Source organism: Dasypus novemcinctus, chromosome 4, assembly GCF_030445035.2.
Source record: "Dasypus novemcinctus isolate mDasNov1 chromosome 4, mDasNov1.1.hap2, whole genome shotgun sequence".
NCBI classification, from domain to species: domain Eukaryota; kingdom Metazoa; phylum Chordata; class Mammalia; order Cingulata; family Dasypodidae; genus Dasypus; species Dasypus novemcinctus.
In genome coordinates, this window is record NC_080676.1 from 152,941,634 (window position 1) to 152,960,377 (window position 18,744).

General features: G+C 47.5%; 1 protein-coding gene across 3 annotated transcripts in view; it reads left to right on the top strand.

Annotated features, from left to right (window-relative positions):
* EVA1C (eva-1 homolog C) overlaps positions 1-18,744 on the top strand; it is an 86,190-nt gene that overhangs the window by 53,659 nt on the left and 13,787 nt on the right. For all 3 annotated transcript variants that reach the window (XM_071214921.1, XM_071214920.1, XM_058296163.2), the window contains 3 exons: positions 132-284; positions 8,671-8,814; positions 18,404-18,484. In XM_071214921.1, coding sequence (XP_071071022.1) covers positions 132-284; positions 8,671-8,814; positions 18,404-18,484 — 378 coding nt within the window. The remainder of the gene's footprint in view (positions 1-131; positions 285-8,670; positions 8,815-18,403; positions 18,485-18,744) is intronic.

An 18,744-nucleotide genomic window follows, 5' to 3' on the forward strand; every position in this document is an offset into this window, starting at 1 on the left:
CCCTCCGGGGTCGCAGGACCGGGAGGCAAGCAGCCACCCCACCCCACCCCCACCCCCCCAGGCGCGGCTCATAGATTCCTGCCTTGGGAGGGACACTGATGTGGCGTCCCGGGTTTTTGTTTCTGCTTCAGATGAGTTAAAAAACAAGACGGCGTGTGAGGACGAGGAGCTGAAGCTGCACTGCCACGAATCCAAGTACCTCAACATCTACTGGGCGACGTACGGCAGGCGGGCCCAGGAGGCGGGCGGCTGCTCCCGGGAAGCGGGGCCTCCGCCCCCCTTTGGTAGGTGTGTTTACGGGGCTGCCCCGATCGGATTCAGACCCTGGACCGAGCCAGGACTGGAGGGAAAGCCAAGTGTCAGGAGGGACCGCCTGGTCCAGGCCGTCCCGTCCCAGGATCCCAAGTGGTTCCATACCGAGTAGCAATGAGCGCCTGCTGTATGCTGGCCCTGCCCGAGGCCTGGGGGAGTCCTCAGGGGCCAAAATGGGAGGCATTGAGAAAACAGCTAACAAGCAAGTGGGTCCATGGTTGACTGTGGGGTGCAGCAGACGTGTGTGGAGGAGAAAAGCAAACTGGGGCAGGGAGACGGGGAGGCCGGGGGTGCTCTGCGGGGGGAGTCGTTTGCGAGCACAGACTTGAAGAAGGCCAGGGAGTGAGCCTCGGATACCTGGGCAGGTGTGGCCAGGGCGCGAGAAGAGCCTGGTCAGAGCCCCAAAGCGCAGCCCCAGCCAGGGCGCCTAAGCTCGGAGAGACGTGAGCTCGGAGACACCTTAGCTCCGAGAGACCTTCTTAGCAGCCTGCCGCCTGCAGCTGGGAGGCTGGCCTGGCCGCTCCACCTCCAAGTCATCCCGCCCGAGGGGCCAGCGTTGGCATCAGAAAGCACCACTTAATGCCTCCGACGACAGACTGCTGGTCTCCCAGCTCTGGAGGCCAGAAGTCCCGGCGTGGGCAGGGCCTGCTTCCTCAGAAGGCTCTAGGCTGTCCCACGCCTCTATCTGTCTTTGCATGCCTTCTGCCTCTGCCTGTCGGTCTTTCTGTGTCCAGATCTCCTCTTCTAAGCACACCAGTCGTGTTGGGGTAAGCACCCACCCTCCTCTGTTACGCCCTTGGTTTGACTTGCTGAATTCCATCCGTCAGGACTTCATTAGCGAATGAGGTCCTGGAAAGTAGGGCTTCAGAGTATCTTTTGGGGGAGACACAGTTCAATCCATCGCACACCCCAACCTGGGGCCGTGAAAAAAGCTTAGATCTCCACTTGCCGTGTGGCCAGAGAACAGACCTGCCCTGGAACGACCGAAGGAGCTGCACTTGACCTGCCAGACTGTCAAGTGCAGCTCCTTCCTGTGAACTTGAACTTGAAAAAAAGAGCATGCCTAAGTAATATCTTGAACCAGAAAAAAAAAAAGTGAATATAAGCCTCCCTCACTGCATAGGCAGTGTCTCCGGGGAGACTCGACAACACGCAGCTCACAGGGGCATGCGCCACCGAAGGCACGGCTCCCAGGATTTCGGAAGGCCCTTCTGTCAAGGATGGAGGAGGTCGTGCGCAACCCTGGCTGACCACAGAGGCAGGCGGAAGTCAATTACATCTGCTACATGGGACTGGGACGCCCCTGTCAGGTGGGCGCCTGTGGGGACCTTCTGCCCAGGTCCCAGGGAGTCCCCACGACTGTATCCAACCCCTCAAATCAGGCGCGGGCTTCCTGAGGGTCCCACCCCTCCCTGCCACTGCTTGGGATCCACTGCTCCCAGGGAGGCCAGAGGCATCTCTAAAATGCAAATCTTCCTCTGCCTGGCCTAACACCCTGCAGGGGCTCACACATCATCTGCACCCATCAGCCCACCTTCCTCTGAGAAAAGGGATTCTATCTTCTAATACTGAGGAGGGGCCCCTGCTTCTCTGGCTTACTAAATCTCACTGAGCCATGGATGTTTTGGGGGTGATAAGGAAAGTCTATTTCCACTGCTCTTTTTTTAAAATATAATAAACTAAATTTTTACAGATGCTTCAGATTACAGAAAAATTACAACAAAACTCTAGGGGATTCCCATATAACCCCTCCACAGACATTTTCCCCCATTAATCTTGCGTTAGCCTGGTACATTTGCTACAAGGGGTGAACAAAGATTGAAGCCGTGCTACTACCCAAGGTCTACAGTTTCCATTGCGGTCAACACCTTGCCCTGTACAGTTTTGTAAGTTTTAACAAGATGTCTAATGACCTGTGTCTGTCATTGCAATATCATGCAGAACAATTCCAGTGCCCTAAAACGCCCCATGTTCCACCTGTTCTTCCATCCCCCTCCCCTGGAAACCTCTGGGGACCACTGTCTTTCTATCGTTGTTGCAAGTTCCTCCATACTACAGTAATAAGTCTGCTCTGGTCCGTGGTTGCATTTCTCCCTTGTGTTTGTTCGTTCCTCAATTTCGAGGCTCTGGGGACGATGCTGCCAGCTCTGCTTCAGATTGGGAGGGGGTCAGCCTCTCCTTTGAGCAGAAGGATTGAGTCTGCCAAGGAGAGCGATCTGGAGGCTGAATTATTTGCTGCCTGACGTTCCCAGTGAGCTGAGCGGGAGTTGGGTTGAAAAGGAAAAAAGTCACCAGCCAAAGGAAATGTTAGGAGAGGCCATGGCCAAAGGACAGGTTGCCATGGAGACCTGGAGGCGTCCTCAGGTGAGGCAGCCGCCTGGCCGCCAGGAGTCACCCTTGTTGATGCCTGAATGGTCTGTGGAGGGAAGACTGGATGTCCCTTGACTCGATCGCAGAGCTTGATGCTGGCCGAGACACCCCGCTCGCCCCTCCCTTCCCCTCCCCCACGGCGCGCACCTGTTCACTGCCCCTCGTGTACAGGTGACTTTGCCGCATTCATGAGCTGTTGCCTGAATACCAGAGACCTCCTTGCCCAGGGCTCTGGAGTGGGAAGAGGCTCAAAGGCAGTAGCAGAGGGTCCCCAGAGCGTCCACTTAGCACCCTCCCCTCTGCCACACCGGAATGGACTCAGTTCTCACCTTGCAGGCTAGTGCTAACTCCCTGTGTGCTTATCTGCAAACCACCCATTGTCCCATGCTGATCCATTTCCTAGATCTAATTGAATGCTAAGAAATCACTCACTGCCTGGTCCAGAAAACTGCGCATTTTGGTTCTAACCTGTACTTGGCACGTCCATATCCCCCCAACACACACACACCGTATTCTCATCAGCTCATCCCTTTTGTATAAACATGCTGTATTATTGTCTATCTTAAAAAGCACCATCTTTTGGCCATTGCCACCTGTCTGCAACCTCCACAGTTTCCAGGGGGGGTCTCTCATCCTCTGCTGCTGCCAGCAACACTTCAGGACCAGTGGACACGACGTGACCTCCCCGCCTCCCCCACTCCCCACTTAACTTCTCTCCTTTAGTCCCTTTTCTCTTAGCAACCAGAGGGATGTTATTTCTAATATAGGGGAAAGATCACATCCCCTCACTGCTCAAAGCCCTGGTAACAGAGGCCTTCTCTTTTCCCCTGGAAACACAGCCACCCTCATCCCTGCCCCAGGGCCTTTGCACAATGTTCTCACCCTATAGCTTGGTGTGGCTGGCTCCCTCTTGTCCTCAGATGTCATCCCAGAGAGATTTCTCTGAATCCCCCGAAAGCGCATTTTTGCCTGGTGCCTGCGCTCTCTCAAGCCGCCTGCTGGCTTGATGTTCCTCATAACTTGGGAATAGTGTTTCCTCTGTTAATGGTCCCTCTCTCCAGGAGGAGGCCAGCTCTGCAGGGATGTGTCTCTCTCATTTCCTGCAGAATTCCCAGGGCTAAAGCGAGTTCAGCCCACAGGACCTGTGAAATGCCCGGATGAATCAGAAACCCTTCTACAGGAGGCATCCATCCCTGCAGATGGACGGTGGCCCCTGGGAATGTGGGCTTGGTTTTGCCACAGCCTCCACCCTCTCATGAGATGCTGGAAATCTGGATTTATTATTTTTTTTAATGTGCAACATTCCTACTTTTAAAACGCCGCGCGAGCCAAACAAAACACGCCTCGGGCCACATCCGGGCCACGGCGCCAGGGTGCAATCGGCTCTACTAGTTATAATTGCAGCTCAATCACATTACTTTGAGGAAGGGAAAGGCTATTTATTCTTAACCCCAGGATGTGGCGTACACTTGGTGGAATGACTGGGTATGGGCTGAGGGTCTCTGAATGGGGGCTCTGCAGTTTCAGCACGGGGGCATCTGGTTTGAGAGGATGACGCATGTTCTCTTCCCCTTATGGATACAGTCAAGTCTTCTGCAGACCGCAGGGCTCACCTTGACCTTCACAACTGCAGAGTGCAGCTTTAGTGCTCCGATGCCGAGGGAGAGCGTGGCCAGTTATTTTGAACTCATCGTCATTGTCACTATATTATTGTATTTTATACAAACACCATAATAACGTTTAACTGAAATAAGAAAAAGATCCAGCCAGAAATTTAATCCATCCCATGAACCAATGTTCCTTTTTCTGGATTTCTTTCAAGTCCCAGTCGATGGGCATACAACGTTCTAAAGCAGAAGCTTTTACATTCTGCTTTTCTCATTTAACTTCATACCGTTGACATTTTTCCATGTGGCCACCAAATCCTGACAATGGCAAGCTAATATTTTGCTAAGGGGATTTTATGGACTTTACATAACCAATCCCTGACTGTTGGATTTTGTTCACTGTTTGGGATTTTCAAATACTGTACGTAACGTGTAATGAGCTCATGCTTGTATCTGCCTTTTTTTTCCCCAGGTCTTTTCCTTGGAATCACTTCCCAGAGATTTTATGACCAGAAGGGGCATGTGCTTTTTTTTACAGTTATTCATATGTACCACCAAAGTTCTTTCCAGAACCTTTTTGTACCAATTTATATGCATAGATAGCAACGTAGAACCACGAATTGCCCTGTGACTTTGGTGGTCTGGCATGTGAATTTTCTTGGTGCTTCTAATTTAATACATATAAAATGGCCCATCAATATTGTTGTAATTTTCATTTCTCTGATTAGTAATGCCCTTAACCATTTTGCATGCTTGTGTAGCTATCGTTTTTGCACTTGCTCATTTTGCAAGCTTCTGCCCTTGTTTTCTGAGTTGGGATCTTTATGTTTTACAGATTCTTATGAGCTCTTTACAGAGTAGAGAGATTAACCCTGGGCAAGCTTTTTCTGCTACAGATATCCAACCCCCACAGAACATTCTGCTATAGGACCAAATACTGGTTTGATTCTGTGTAGTTCCTGGGTAGGATGAGGTCAAGATGATGGGGTGAGTGGCTGTGGAGGGGCCCCACCTGGTGGTAGCTGGGGCTTCTCCTGAAACTTCTGGAATTCATGGGAGAGGCAGGGATACCTTACCTAACTTGGGATTCTGCTAGGCTTACACTTCGTGGAATGGGGATGGATAGGATGGCAAAGGTGACCGTACTATCTAGTTAAACAATGTTATATTGGGAGAAGGCTCAGCCAATGGTAGGGGTACTGATTGTGGCATCTCAAAATATGGTATAAATGAAAACAAGGCGTTTACCATGTTAGGATTTTTTTTAAGCCTGATAATATGTATCTGCTATTTGCTTCAGAGTTCTCTAGTCACCTGTTAGAGTGATTGTGTCGACATGAGTATGTTGATATTTCAAATGCATGCACGTGCTTTGAGCTCAGGCTGCTCCCTTGATTCCCAATTCATCTTACTCTCTTCATGGAGTTCTCAGGAAGAGGAAAGCTAAGCGCTGCAGACATTTTGGTGATTCATGGAAAATAAGAAATACACAAAATTTCCTTTGGTCCAAACCACTGAAAAGAATAACAGGCTTTAATGAAAAAATAGAGTCATGAAACACCCTAAACAATCCTAAACTTGACTTCTGAGCAGTGTCGGGCCGGCAGGCGTGGAGACAGGCAGCGTCAGCCCCTCACCTCGCCTGGACTGGCCTTTCCCATCATCGCACGCTCAGAGCATTTTATTCATGTGGCACAGGGAGGTCAGGAGAGGAGGCTGCTCAGTGCCCAAATTATTAGCCTGCGGGCCGCCCGAGGTCTGAGGAGGGACCCATCTCAGCACACCAGGGGTCATTCCCTGCTGAAGTGCAGAGGTTCTGCCCTGGAGATGCACTTGACTTCAGTAGATAGAGATGACACCTCAAGGCCCTTAGGCTTTCACGGACATCCTCCTCCAGAGCCTTCCAACTTCCGCCCACTGAAGCCACTCCCACATATTTGGATTTCTGTTACCATGACATCCCACTGCCAGGCATCCAAATGTGTGTGTTATTTATTGCTATATAGTAAAAGACCTTAAAACAATAAAAGCATTTATAAACTCAGGATTCCTGTGGGACAGGAATTCGGGAGTAGCTCAGTTAGGCAGTTCTGGCTTGGGGTTTCCAGGGGTCTCCTGAGATTGCCTGGAGCCGCAGTCATCGGCAAGCTTGCCTTGACTCTCAAAGCGGTGCCCTCAGGAGGCTGGTAAGCAGTGCTGGTTGTTGGCAGAGGCCTCAGTTCCTCCCCAGCCAGGTCCCTCCACAGGAACCCACAGCTTGAGTCCTCACAACATGGCACCAGGAGTGAGTGACCCAAAATAGCAGGTAGAAGCCACACGCCATCACCTACACCATATTCTCCTGGCTACACAGACTTGCATTGACTCGTGCTAGGAGGAAGCTTAGCAAGGGCATAAATTCTAGGAGGCCCTGTGGGAGCCATCTTGGAGGCCAACTAGCCAAGCAAAAGGGAAGAAGCAGCAAGTCTGATGACCAAACCAGCTGTGGCACCTTCTTCAAAAGTGGCATCTTCCAGCCACGCAGGTGCTAACAAAACCAGCTCTGATGCCATCTCGAGGGCAATGACTTAACGACATTTCTGAAAGACCTTAGAGAAGCTCAGGCTCATCAAGTTTAGACGTCATCCAATAGAGGAGACACGCAAAGGAAGGCTTGAATTTGCTGATCATCTTTAGTCCCAAATGAATACCAACGATGCTGCATTTTGACTCCAGAAAAGGGGGAGCCTTCCCAAAGACCAGGGCATGAATTTGTAGGGCTCCAGAAAGTTCCTCTGGATGGATGTCCACTGAGCACGTCATTTCCTGCTCCAGTTGCATTTTCTGGGTTGGCTCCAGGGAATCTGCTACTTCCTTAAAAAGAGAATGAAATACACACACACACACACACACACACACACACACAATGGGCCTCCAAGTGGGCTTTGCCTGCCATGAGGCCAGGTGTGGGCAGGCCTGGACTTCTCAGCCAAAGACGAAGGTGCCAGGGCCTCCTGCTGCCAAGAGCACCCAGCCCAATTATCTAAATAAACACAGGTTGTAAAGAGTTATTAACTTAAGTTTCAGTGTTACACAGTAGCCAAAAAAAAATAAAAAGCAAAATGGTTGAATATCTTGTTATCACATGAAACGGGAGTGGAGGGAAGTCCACAACCTCAGCTACAGTTCAGAGAGGACACAAACAAATTCAGCCTAGCAGGGAAATATCCACTTAACAAATTAATCCTGCAAACAGCTCAGCGCTCATTGTCAACAAGGATCTGCTCAGAACTGAATCAGACCTGGATTACCTTGGGCCTCTTCCTGAACACACACTGTGGTTGCCTTCGCTCTCACCAAGATAAATTCTTTCACTCCTGGGATGATTTAAAAGTGCAAACACATGCGCAGTCTAAATTGCTGACTGTTCACAAAACCTCCTGGGCTAGTCGAAGTGGACTCTTGATTTTATAACCAGGAGACTTTTTCTTCTCTGTTAGCCTTAGAGGATATGGTCAGATATATGTCCTTAAATCTCCAAGGAAACATAAGTCTTCTGGGGCATTTTTATACAATTTTGGCAGAAATGTGAATTGGTATGGCTTTTCTAGATAATATTTTAGCAGTATGTATCAAAGGCCTTTATAATTTGAGTGCCCTTTAGAAAAGCAATTGACTTCCAAGAATTCCTTTGGAAACATCTAAGCTCATGAGCAAATATTTAGCTCCAAGGATGTCCAGCATAGCATTGTTTATAATATTAAAAAATAGAAATAACCTAAACGCTCAATGGTAGGGCATTGTAAATAGATTTGGTACAATCCATAAAATGAAAAAAACAAAAACTATGCAGCTCTTTAAAATGATGATCCCAAAATAAACGAAAAAAGTATTACAAAGAGTAGTAAGGGTCATAAAAGAAACGCGGACTTTTAAAGTTCTATATATTTTACTTCATCTATACTCAGGACCAGCTACTTGATTTGCAGGACCCAGAGCAAAATGAAAAAGCAGGTCCTCCTGTACAGAAGTAGTTAAGGATTTTAAATGTGACAGCAGAGCATTAAAACGAGCTCAGAGCCCTTCCAAGCACATGCCACGAAGCCACCTCTGTCTGCATGGCACCTCGCCCATTTTGAGTGCTTAATGAGAAGCAAATAGTTGGGGGTGCTGTCTCCACTTGATTTGAAATCCAGCTGGGTAGATGTGCATGGGTTGAAACCAATCTCAGGACTGCATTGTCAGGTGCTGAGCTGTCAGTGGGAAAACTGACTTTGCCACCCAGGGTGAGGAGCATGTCTTGTTAGGATCACGCCATCTTGAACACAAAACATAGCAGGAGCCATGGTGGGCACCCATGAAATGTGAAATAAAATTCTCGTTGTCATCTCCTGCCTTTCAGACTGCTTGTCTTATTCAGCTTTACAAGTGCTATCCCGGAGGTGCTACGGGAGGCAGAGATGCAAAATCATTGTCAACGACCACCATTTTGGAAGCCCCTGTCTGCCAGGAGTGAAAAAACACCTCACTGTTGCCTATGCATGTGGTAAGACTAACCCTCACCAAGCTGCCTGAGGAGGCTGCCCTGGGGGAGGTGTCTTGGTTTGCCAGAGCTGCTACGACAAGTACCACACGAGGGGTTGGCTTCAGCCATGGGAAATTATGGTGTCCGAGGCTGGAAGACTAGCTTCCTCCCAGTGTTGGGAGCTCTGGAGCTGACTGGCCATACTCCTTGGGGTTCTTTGGCTTCCATCTCCAGTGTGGCGATGTCCTCTCCTTTCCCACTTCTAGGACTTCCGGGTCCTCTCTGTAAGGCCTCCAGGAATCTGCTTAAGACCCACCCTCATCCATGAGGGCCACACCTTAACTGAAAATAACGTCCTTAAGAGGGCCCATTCAGAGTGGGCTCACACCCCAGGAATGCAGAGGAAGATTAAGAACATGCTTGTTTCTCAGTCTGTCACATGAGTCGATGATTATATGAAAGAAAGGACACTGTGCCCACAAAGTTTGCACATTGCAGGCCAAACAACTCTATTCATAAAACTGTTTTGTCACCCCAGATACTCAAGAGCCCTTTTTTCTATCCTTTTCCTTGTTTATGATGTTTGCATCCAGTAGGCAATAGAATTTTCCTCGGTCAAAATTTGTTTAAAAGCACATTGAGCAATCAGATTGGCAGCAAACGGGGAGGGTGGAAAAAGAATAAGCAAAAGGAGGTAAAGTTGATGTCACTGAGTAAAGTGATTTTAATCTGCTTTCAAAGGAGGCTCTAAAATTTATTAGTAGGTCATGTGAGTTCACCGAAGTATTGTTTGACTCCTATTTAACCTCCTAGTTCTGCTTTTAGGCCCTAAATGACAAACTCTTTATGTTGCCAACAGCTATTTTATCTCCATATCCACAGCATTGAGTCAACAAATCAAATGCTTACCCTAAAACAATTATAAATGTTACATGACAGCATTGCTTTGGTGTTGTTCTAGAGTCTTCAAATAATAAAATGAAATGCCCAGTTCAGTTAGATTCCACTTTGATAGAGCTTTGTAAAAATGAAATCAGCAATTAATTATTTTCTGAGGGTCCAGTGGATTTCCAGTTTGCAATTCTGTTAAATTAAACTTGTTAGAAATGAGTGGGAAAGCAAAGGGAAAACAAAGAGCACCATAACTGGAAAACCTGATTCCTGTGCTCTGGGAAACGCCTTTTTTCCCTGCCCAACATCCCAAGCCTTTTTTGGGGGGTGGGGTGGGGGAGGGATAACAGCTTTATTGAGACATATAACATTCAATTCCCCCCATTAAAGTAAACAAATCAGTGGTTCCTAGTATATTCACAGGTTGTGCAGCCATCAGCATGATCAATTTTAGATTGGTCTAAGGCACATTCTTGTTACCCCCCAAAAGAACCCTGTGCCCTTTAGCAGTCACCCCTACCCCAGCCTCAGGCAATTCCTATTCTACCGTCGAGCTCTATAGACTTGCCTTTTCTAGACATTTCATATAAATGAAACCCAATACATATGATGCTCTGTGACTGGCTTCTGTCACTTAGCATACGTTTTCACGGTTCATCCATGTCATAGCATGTATCAGTACCTCATTGTTTTTTATGGCCAAATAATACTCCATGATATCCCTAGCCTTTTATAACCTGAATTAAAATTGTTGTCCTCTGCAGTAGCAGTGCTGTAGTCAGTACAATGAAATGATTCCATAAATACATTCCCCAATAATACCACCCACCCTTGAATTATAGGAAAGGTGATTTTTCTTGTTTGTTGAGTCCTAATTCCTGCTGCTGTATCTGAGCAGCTCAAGGTAGCATTGAGCCAACATTTTTTTTTATCTTTTAATTTTTTTTATTCATTTTGTAAAAATATTACATTCAAAAAATATGAGGTCCCATTCAACCCCACCACCCCCACCACCACCACTCCCCCCCCAACAACACTCTCTCCCATCATCATGACATATCCATTGCATTTGGTAAGTATATCTCTGGGCATCGCTGCACCTCATGGTCAATGGTCCACACCATAGCCCATACTCTCCCACGTTCCATCCAGTGGGCCCTGGGAGGATCTACAATGTCTGGTAATTGTCCCTGAAGCACCACCCAGGACAACTCCAAGTCCCGAAAATGCCTCCACATCTCATCTCTTCCTCCCATTCCCCGCACCCATCAGCCACCATGGCCACTTTTCCCACACCCAATGCCACATTTTCTCTGTGGACCTTGGATTGGTTGTGTCCATTCCACATCTATGTCAAGAGGAGGCTTAGATTCCACATGGATACTGAATGCAATCCTCCTGCCTTCAGTTGTAGGCACTCTAGGCTCCATGATGTGGTAGTTGACATTCTTCAACTCCATGTTAGCTGAGTGGGGTAAGTCCAATAAACCAGAGTGTAGGAGTTGAAGTCTGTTGAGGCTCAGGGTCTGGCTATCATATTGTCAGTCCAGAGATTCAAATCCCCTAGATATATCTTAAACCCCAGCACCAACTACAATTCCAGTAAAGTAGCATGAAAGCCTTGTGAAAAGAGATCCCATCTGTGTCCAGCTCCATCACGCAGAAACACCAGCTCCAAAGAAGGACCAACTGACGTGGCAGTGAACCCCATCTGCCATGACCATAGAACCTGTGGGTCTCTTTAGCCCTCAAAAGAACCAATACCTGGGGTTGTATCTACTTTATCTGTCTCTGAGACTCTGCTCGGGTGTGCATAAGGGCAATCCTTCTGACATCCTCCAGACTCTTTTTTAGAGACTCATAGCCATATAAACTCATTTGTCCTTTCCATTTCCCCCTTAATTTAGGTCAAACAGCATTTTTAACTCCTGTTATTATATGTAAACAGGGATATTCTGCTGGTCCACGTTGAACCTTTAATTCAAGGTCATTTTCTAGTTGCATCATCAGTTGGTACTGGGCAGTGATCCCTCGGTGCCAGGGAGGCTCATCCCTGGGTGTCATGTCCCACACTGGGGGGAAGGCATTGCATTTACCTGCTGAGTTTGGCTTCGAGACTGGCCACATTTGAGTAACATGAAGGCATTGAGCCAACATTGACCGCTCTGAAGTTCCAGTGACTTCTGGGCTCTTCAGCTGACTCTTGAATGAGGTGCAGGGCTGTAGCCTGCAAACAGGGTGGGTCTTCTACCATGCTTTCTAGGCTAAGGCCAAAGCAGTTACTGGGCTGTGGCAGTTCTTTGCTAATGCTGACAAGATGAGCCATCTGAGCCTGGAGTTCGGTGTCCCAGTTAGAGCATCTTTTCCCCATTTACTCATTCAGCACCTCATGGGCATGTTCTTGGTGTCTGCGGCTATGCCAGGTCATATGGATTTAGAAGGGAATAGCAAGGCGTGGCCCTTGTCCTCATGGCACTAGCAGCCGTGGAGAGGCAGGCATTAGAGGAACACCCAGATAAAGATATCATTACCAGTTGTGAGAAGCACCATTGCAAAAAAGGGCAGGCTACTATGAGAGAGGATAAGGATGGACTTGCCCTAATTTAGCTTGAGGGAGGTGGTTTGAGAAAGCTTCCAAAGAGAACCTTTCTCCAGAGTTAACTTTCAGCAGTACTCTGAGGGAGAGGTGGGCAGAGGGGGCAGCCAGCCCGTGCAGGGATGCTGAGTGGGAGAGAGGAGCAGAGTTGGTGAGGTGGAAGATGGCACAAGATGGCACTGGAGAGAGGCCGAGGCCAGGTACCACAGAATTGTGGTGGGGGTGCCATTGCTGGATTTCAAGTACAGAGAGGTGTGGTCAGGTTTGACACTTTAAAAGATGGCTCTGGCTGAAGGATGAAGGATGGATTGAAAGAAAGCAAGAGTAGAAGCAGGGAGACTAGTGATATGACTAGTTAGGGAGATCATTCATGATAAAGTGGAGCACTGGAGTGGAACTATCTGGAAAGTAGAAACGAGAGATGCAGAAGAGACATTATGTAGGGGAAGGATTGAGGTCTGGTAGAAGGCAAGAGGTGTAAGATTAACCTTTGAGAGGAGGAGAGGGAAGAGGGATGTGGGATGTGGGAATGGATGAAGGTAGATTTGGGAGTTCCTAGCACATGGCCTCTGTTTTCTCAGAAAAATTTGGGAGATAAGTCATCTGCTGGGAGAGGGGTTTGAGGAGACGAAGAAGGTATAAGTAAGTGCTGTGGACGTTGGAAAGACAGACTGATTTGAGAAATGCAGGAACATTGCTGGGTGGGTTGAGGGCCCATTTCAGGTTAGTGGTCCAAGTTGTCGGGACACTGGTCTGCTCAGTTATGTGGTCCCTCCAGCAGTACCCAGCTGCCCCCAGCAGGCATGGAGACAAAGGGTGCTTGGCTTCCTTCAGGTTCACTGGGCAATGGCAAAAGAGGCTAGAGTTAGAGTATTTCCAAGAGAGTGGTTATAATGATGGGTGGTGGGGTTGAACCTGGAGAAGGAGGAAAGTGAGGACAGGAAGAGGGTGTGCCATGGAAAGTAGGAGGGTCGATGGAGGGGCTTGAATGAGGTAAGAACTGTAGAGGGAGGCATTGGAGTAAGTCGACTTGAAGGCTAGGCGGCCGAGGCCGGGGTGTGCCTGGGATGTGGAGCCCTGGAGGAAATGAGCATTGAGGGGGCCTGTCCCTTCTCCACAGGACAGTGCCCCCAGATCCATCACTGTGTTCCCAGGAGTTATTCCAGAGGGAGGAGTGATTGTCGCTGTGCGGCAAGCCAGGGCTTTTCACCTAAAAGAGACACCTGAAACTCCAAGTTGTTGACATCCTAAAAACATTTTCCTTCCTGCCAGTTGACTCTTCGCTGTGAAACTGGAGTCATTTAAAAAATGATTTGCAGCGTTGGTGCATTCTGTAGATCACTAAATAGGTGTGAGAGATTTTTCCCCAAAAAAAAATTCTCTCAACAGATGTGGAATTTGATGTCTATGATTCCGAGGATGCCAATAATTAATTTCTCACTGAGCCAGTCCTCATTAAGACCCTTTGGGTATGAATGAAGGAACCAATTTGAGCAATTTAAGCCAAAAGGGGGTGCTCTTGGCAGGGAGCCATCCTATGATTAGAAGACCATCTCTAGAAACAAGGGCAGGAGAGCAGCCCTTGGGGCAAAGCTGAAGCCAAGGGCCACAAGGCCATGGCAGCCATGTCTTGCATCTCCTCTACTTCCTTCTTCTCTCTCCTCTCGCTCTCCCTCTGCAGATAGCCTTCTTCTAGGTCTGGGTTGGATGGAAAGTGACTCTCCCCACAGCCCTGTGTAGCTTTTATGTTATGGTTCAAGCAAAATGAAGACTTGCACTCTCCCCATCTTAATTCCAAACTCCCTAGCAGAAAGATAACTCACTGGCTGGGCTGAAGTTAGATAACACCCATCCCCACCCCTGCCTTCTGGCCTCTGGGCAGAGACCACGTGATATGATTGTAAACAGGGCAGCCAAAGAAGGGCCCGGCCAATTCCCTACCAGCCAACAACCTGTCATCCAAGTCAGGACGTTCTTAACTAAGAGGTTCAGGGAAGAGCCACCCCAATTAATATCTCTTCCAATATCATGCTTCTGGTTACAGCCTCCAACTCTCTACCCAGCAGTCTTGCTCTGCTTACCCAGGGGGTGGGAAGGAGGGTTTGCCAGGGGAAAGTGCTGAGCCACATCAAGTGAGTCCTGCAGTGGGTGCCATCACCTCAGGCGGGGTCCTCTCCAGACCTGCCTCCTAGACATCTCCAGAATGACCTGGTCTGGGCTGATCTGGAGGACAAGAGTCTGTCTTGCCCACAGCTTGCCATCTTGCCAGCCAACTGGAAAATTCTAGACACAAGTGAGCAACTGTATGTCCAAAGTTCTTTGGCCTCACTGGCCCATGAACCATCCTCACCCCATGGCTAAACCTTGTTAGACAGCTGTTCTTAGGCCATCTGAAGGAAGTGCTGGTGGCCTCTCACCTTCATGCATGCCACGCAGGGTCATTGAACACCTGCTACGTGCCAGACCCAAAGGTGTGGAAACCAGAGCAGTTGTGGTGACCAACGTGGTCTCTGTGCACAGGGGCTGTGTGATACAGTGTGGTGAATTCAATGCCCTGGAGCTGTGAAGGGGGCTTTAAGGGGCAATGGGATGGGCCTGCAGGATTAGGGGCAGTAGGATGAGTGGTGCTAGGATTTGGGGGACAGTGAGATGGGTGGTGCTAATACTTGAGATGGGCGTGCATGATTGGGGGAGTGGACTGCATGGTGCTAGGTTTGGGGGACGATGGGATGGAGGTGCAGAATTGGAATGCAAGGGGTTAGGGGTGCAGGTTGGGGTCAGTGGGATGGTGTGCAAGACTGGGGGGCAGCAGGAGGGGGTGCAGGACTGGGGGGCAGTGGGATGAATGATGCAGTCTGGATACCTTTTGAAAAGCAGGAAGAGTTAAGCAGAAACACGTCTTGTGGCTGATGTGAAGAATTGTTTTTGACCCCGTGCAGTCAAAACCTGGGGAGGCTTCTTTTTTTAAAGTCTGCACTGGCCCAGGCTTAATGCACAAGATTTCTTAAAGCAAATAATCAGTGTGGCGACCTGCCCAAATTTAACCAATTCTTAGAGCCCTCATCTCTGCTTTCACCTAAACTAGACTGAAGAGGGACAGTATAAGAGGGACCGATCCTGCCATCTTTGCAATCCTTTGAAGTCATCCTGCCTTCATTTCCAAAGGCTGCATGTCCCACAGACATTACAGTGTCACCGAAAGAGCAAGGGCATTGGTGGGCGAGACCACGAGTTGAAGCTTTGCCTGTTCTAGGCAAATGGTGTGTCTTTGAGCCTCAGTTTTCCCATCTGCAAGAATGGGAATAATACACATTTTCACAAATTCATTATGAGGATTGCACAAGATCCACCATCTAAACTGCCAAACACACCATCTGGCATATATTAGAGCTGAATGTATATTGGTTTGCAAATGTTTTCACAAATTTGTCTAACGTGGAGGGGATTGGGTTGGAATGGTGGTGATAAATCACACCCCAGTTCCCCTCCCACTTTGAAACCAGTAGATGCAAGAATCAGGCAGGTGTGTTGGCACCTGCTGTTATTTTAAAGGTCCTCAAAAATACACCCAATAACACAGCCTTTTTCACATCATAAATAGGAACGTGTTCTAACATGGCCCATCTATCTTAGGCAGGGAATTGAAGCTTTCAAGTACCTGGTCGTTCTGCAAAGCTCATCCTAGAATTCTCTTCTGCTTCAAACTCCTCAATAAAATCCTGCTTCTCTCTCGAAAGTTAAAGCCTTTGGCCTTTACCGAGAGCTAAGGGCCTCCTTGGGTCATATATTGAAAATGAGCTGAGAGAGTTGTAAGAAAGAGGCACCACTACTGGCAGGGAGAAAGGACATTTCTGGATTTAGTGCTGCCAAGGAAGCATGGGGTGCCTTTCTCTGGGACCCAGAAATGCTCAACAGGCAGTTTATTTCGAAAGCATTTTGTGGCAGCACTGCTCAGCTCTCTGGGTCTGTGCCATGGCCCTTGGACTAGTGGTAGGCGCCACGGTCAGCCAAGGGGGCGTTTCTGGGGAGCCCTGGACAGTGTCAGCTGCCTCCGGCATCTTCCAGGCCAGCGGGCACAAAGGTGCCAGGTTCTCTGGCACATAGAACATGAACAATTTAGGAATGTTCTCTGGTCGTTGATCCTGGGACAACCCCAAAAGAAAATAAGGTCTCCTTGCCTCTGCAGATGTCTTAACCGTTTCAGTCGGTCCTGAAACTTGCACAGTTTGCATTGGCTTCATTTCTATTTCCTGTTGCCACTTCCAGATACCAGCTAGGCTAAAGATCAAACACAAATGAGCGACTGTCTGCAGCAAAAATATTTTGGTTTTCTCTCCCTTCTCCCCACTGGCTGCAGCACGCGTGGCCTTTGGAATTCTCTCCGGGTCCACCATTTCCGTTAGTCATCTGCTCTGCCAGGGGATCCTGAGATCCAGACGGCTTATTCTTCAGGTCATCTCAGCAGAACCTTGAGCACATTCCAGAAGACCCTCTCACACTGCCTTCCACTCCTCATCTTTCCGTAGTACTTTCTCAGAATACTTAGAGATGGAGACTTTAGAATTCTCTTGAGCTTGTTATGGAAACAAGGGTGCCAAGATCTATGGGTAGAAAGCAGAGCAGGAGATGGGGAAAGGTGAGTTGAGTTGGTTGCAGTCATCTGGCTTTACTGCATCTTAGGGAAGTTCAGACTCAGAATAACAGCTTCACTGCAGTGTAGTTTACATACCTTAAAATTCACCCACTTTTAAGTGGATGCAATTCAATGATTTTTTAGTATGAATACATTTACAGCGTTGTGCAGCCACCACCACAATCCAATTTCCACCCGTATCCATTACCCTTAAAATTTCCCTCATGTCAATTTTCAGTCACTCCCTAGTCCCTGTCCCTGATTCCAGCAACCACCATTCTATTTTCCAACTCTGTAGATTTACCTCTTCTGGGTATGTAATATAAATGAAATCATGCAATACATGTTCTTTTGTGTCTGTTTATCATGTTGAATATATCAGAGCTTCATCACTTTTTTTAAACAAATCAATTTTGTTGATACATATTTTTTATTAATTTGCTTAGTATTTATTTTCATTTTTATACATTGATTTATATTTACATTTTATACAAATAGAATCATACAACATGCAGTTCTTTGTGTCTGGTTTGTTTCATTTAGCATAATGTTTGTTTTTTGTCTGATACCAACATCTTGTAATATTAATATATATTCTATTTCAAAGAAAAAAGTCTTATATATGTAGTATTACCCATATTCATATTTTACAAGTGCTTTTACTATGCAATACAGTCCCATATTACATTTTTTAACTTTCCTCTTAATAATATACATGATCTTAGACTTGCATTACTTTTTATTGCTAAATGTGACTCCATTGGATGGTGTGGTGCTTTAGAGTTGAGCACCCCAGTAAAACAAGTCCTTAAACAGAGTCCATTCCTGTGGGTGTGAACCCTTGTAAACAGGTTCCTTTGCTGAAGTTACTTAAGATGAGGCGTGACCCAGGATAGGTCTTAATCCCATGACTGAAGTCCTTATAGGGAAGGTCACAGAGAGAGAAAAAAGCCAGAGGGAGCAGCCAGGAGCTGAAAGTAAGTGGCACCTGGAAGAGAAAGGAGAGGCCAGGAGAGGCTGCCATGGGCCAGGTCATGTGGAGCCCAGGACAAGGATCACCAGCGGCCAGCCCCAACACAATCCTTTGAGAGGAAAGCATCGCCTTGATGATGCCTTGATTTGGACTTCTTCTAGCCTCAAAAACTTAAGCCAATAGGTTCCCATTGTTTAAACCAACCCATCGCGTGGTATTTGCTTTAGCAACAAGGAGACAACAGGTGGATAGACCACGTTTTGTTTATCCACTCTCCATGTTGTTATTTTTTAACATTGCAAAATGGCCCTAGAAGTTCATGTTTCTGGAACATTAGATGATCTTGCAGGTACCATAGGGGGTGGGGGTGAGGTGTATCTGACTGGCCAGAATGGGTGGTTCATGTTCTGATTTGAATTTTTTTTAAATCTTTTCTACATTACAGTTAAAAAAATATATTCAGTTCATACATTTTTAAACGTACAAAATATTTAAACTCTTTCTTTTTGGTTTTTAGTTCCCAAGAACATACTTACAGCAATTGATCCAGCTGTTGCTAATCTAAAACCTTCTTTGAAGCAGAAAGATGGTGAACATGGTAAGTTTTATGGCTTACTACCAGCATTTATCTTTAAGTAAAGGTAAACAGCCTCCACGTGGCCCTAGCTGGGCACACCTTGGTTAGAATGAAAAGGAATGTGAGAGGTGTTTGAAGTGCTAGGTCTGGGTAATGAAAGTGTTGTGGCTGCTGGTTGCAGATGGGGGCCGAGAATTTGTTTTGTTTTAAATCCCAAGTAGAATAAACCTTCCCTCCGTTCCCCTCACACTTCCTAAAAGATATTTGCTCAGCAGTAAATT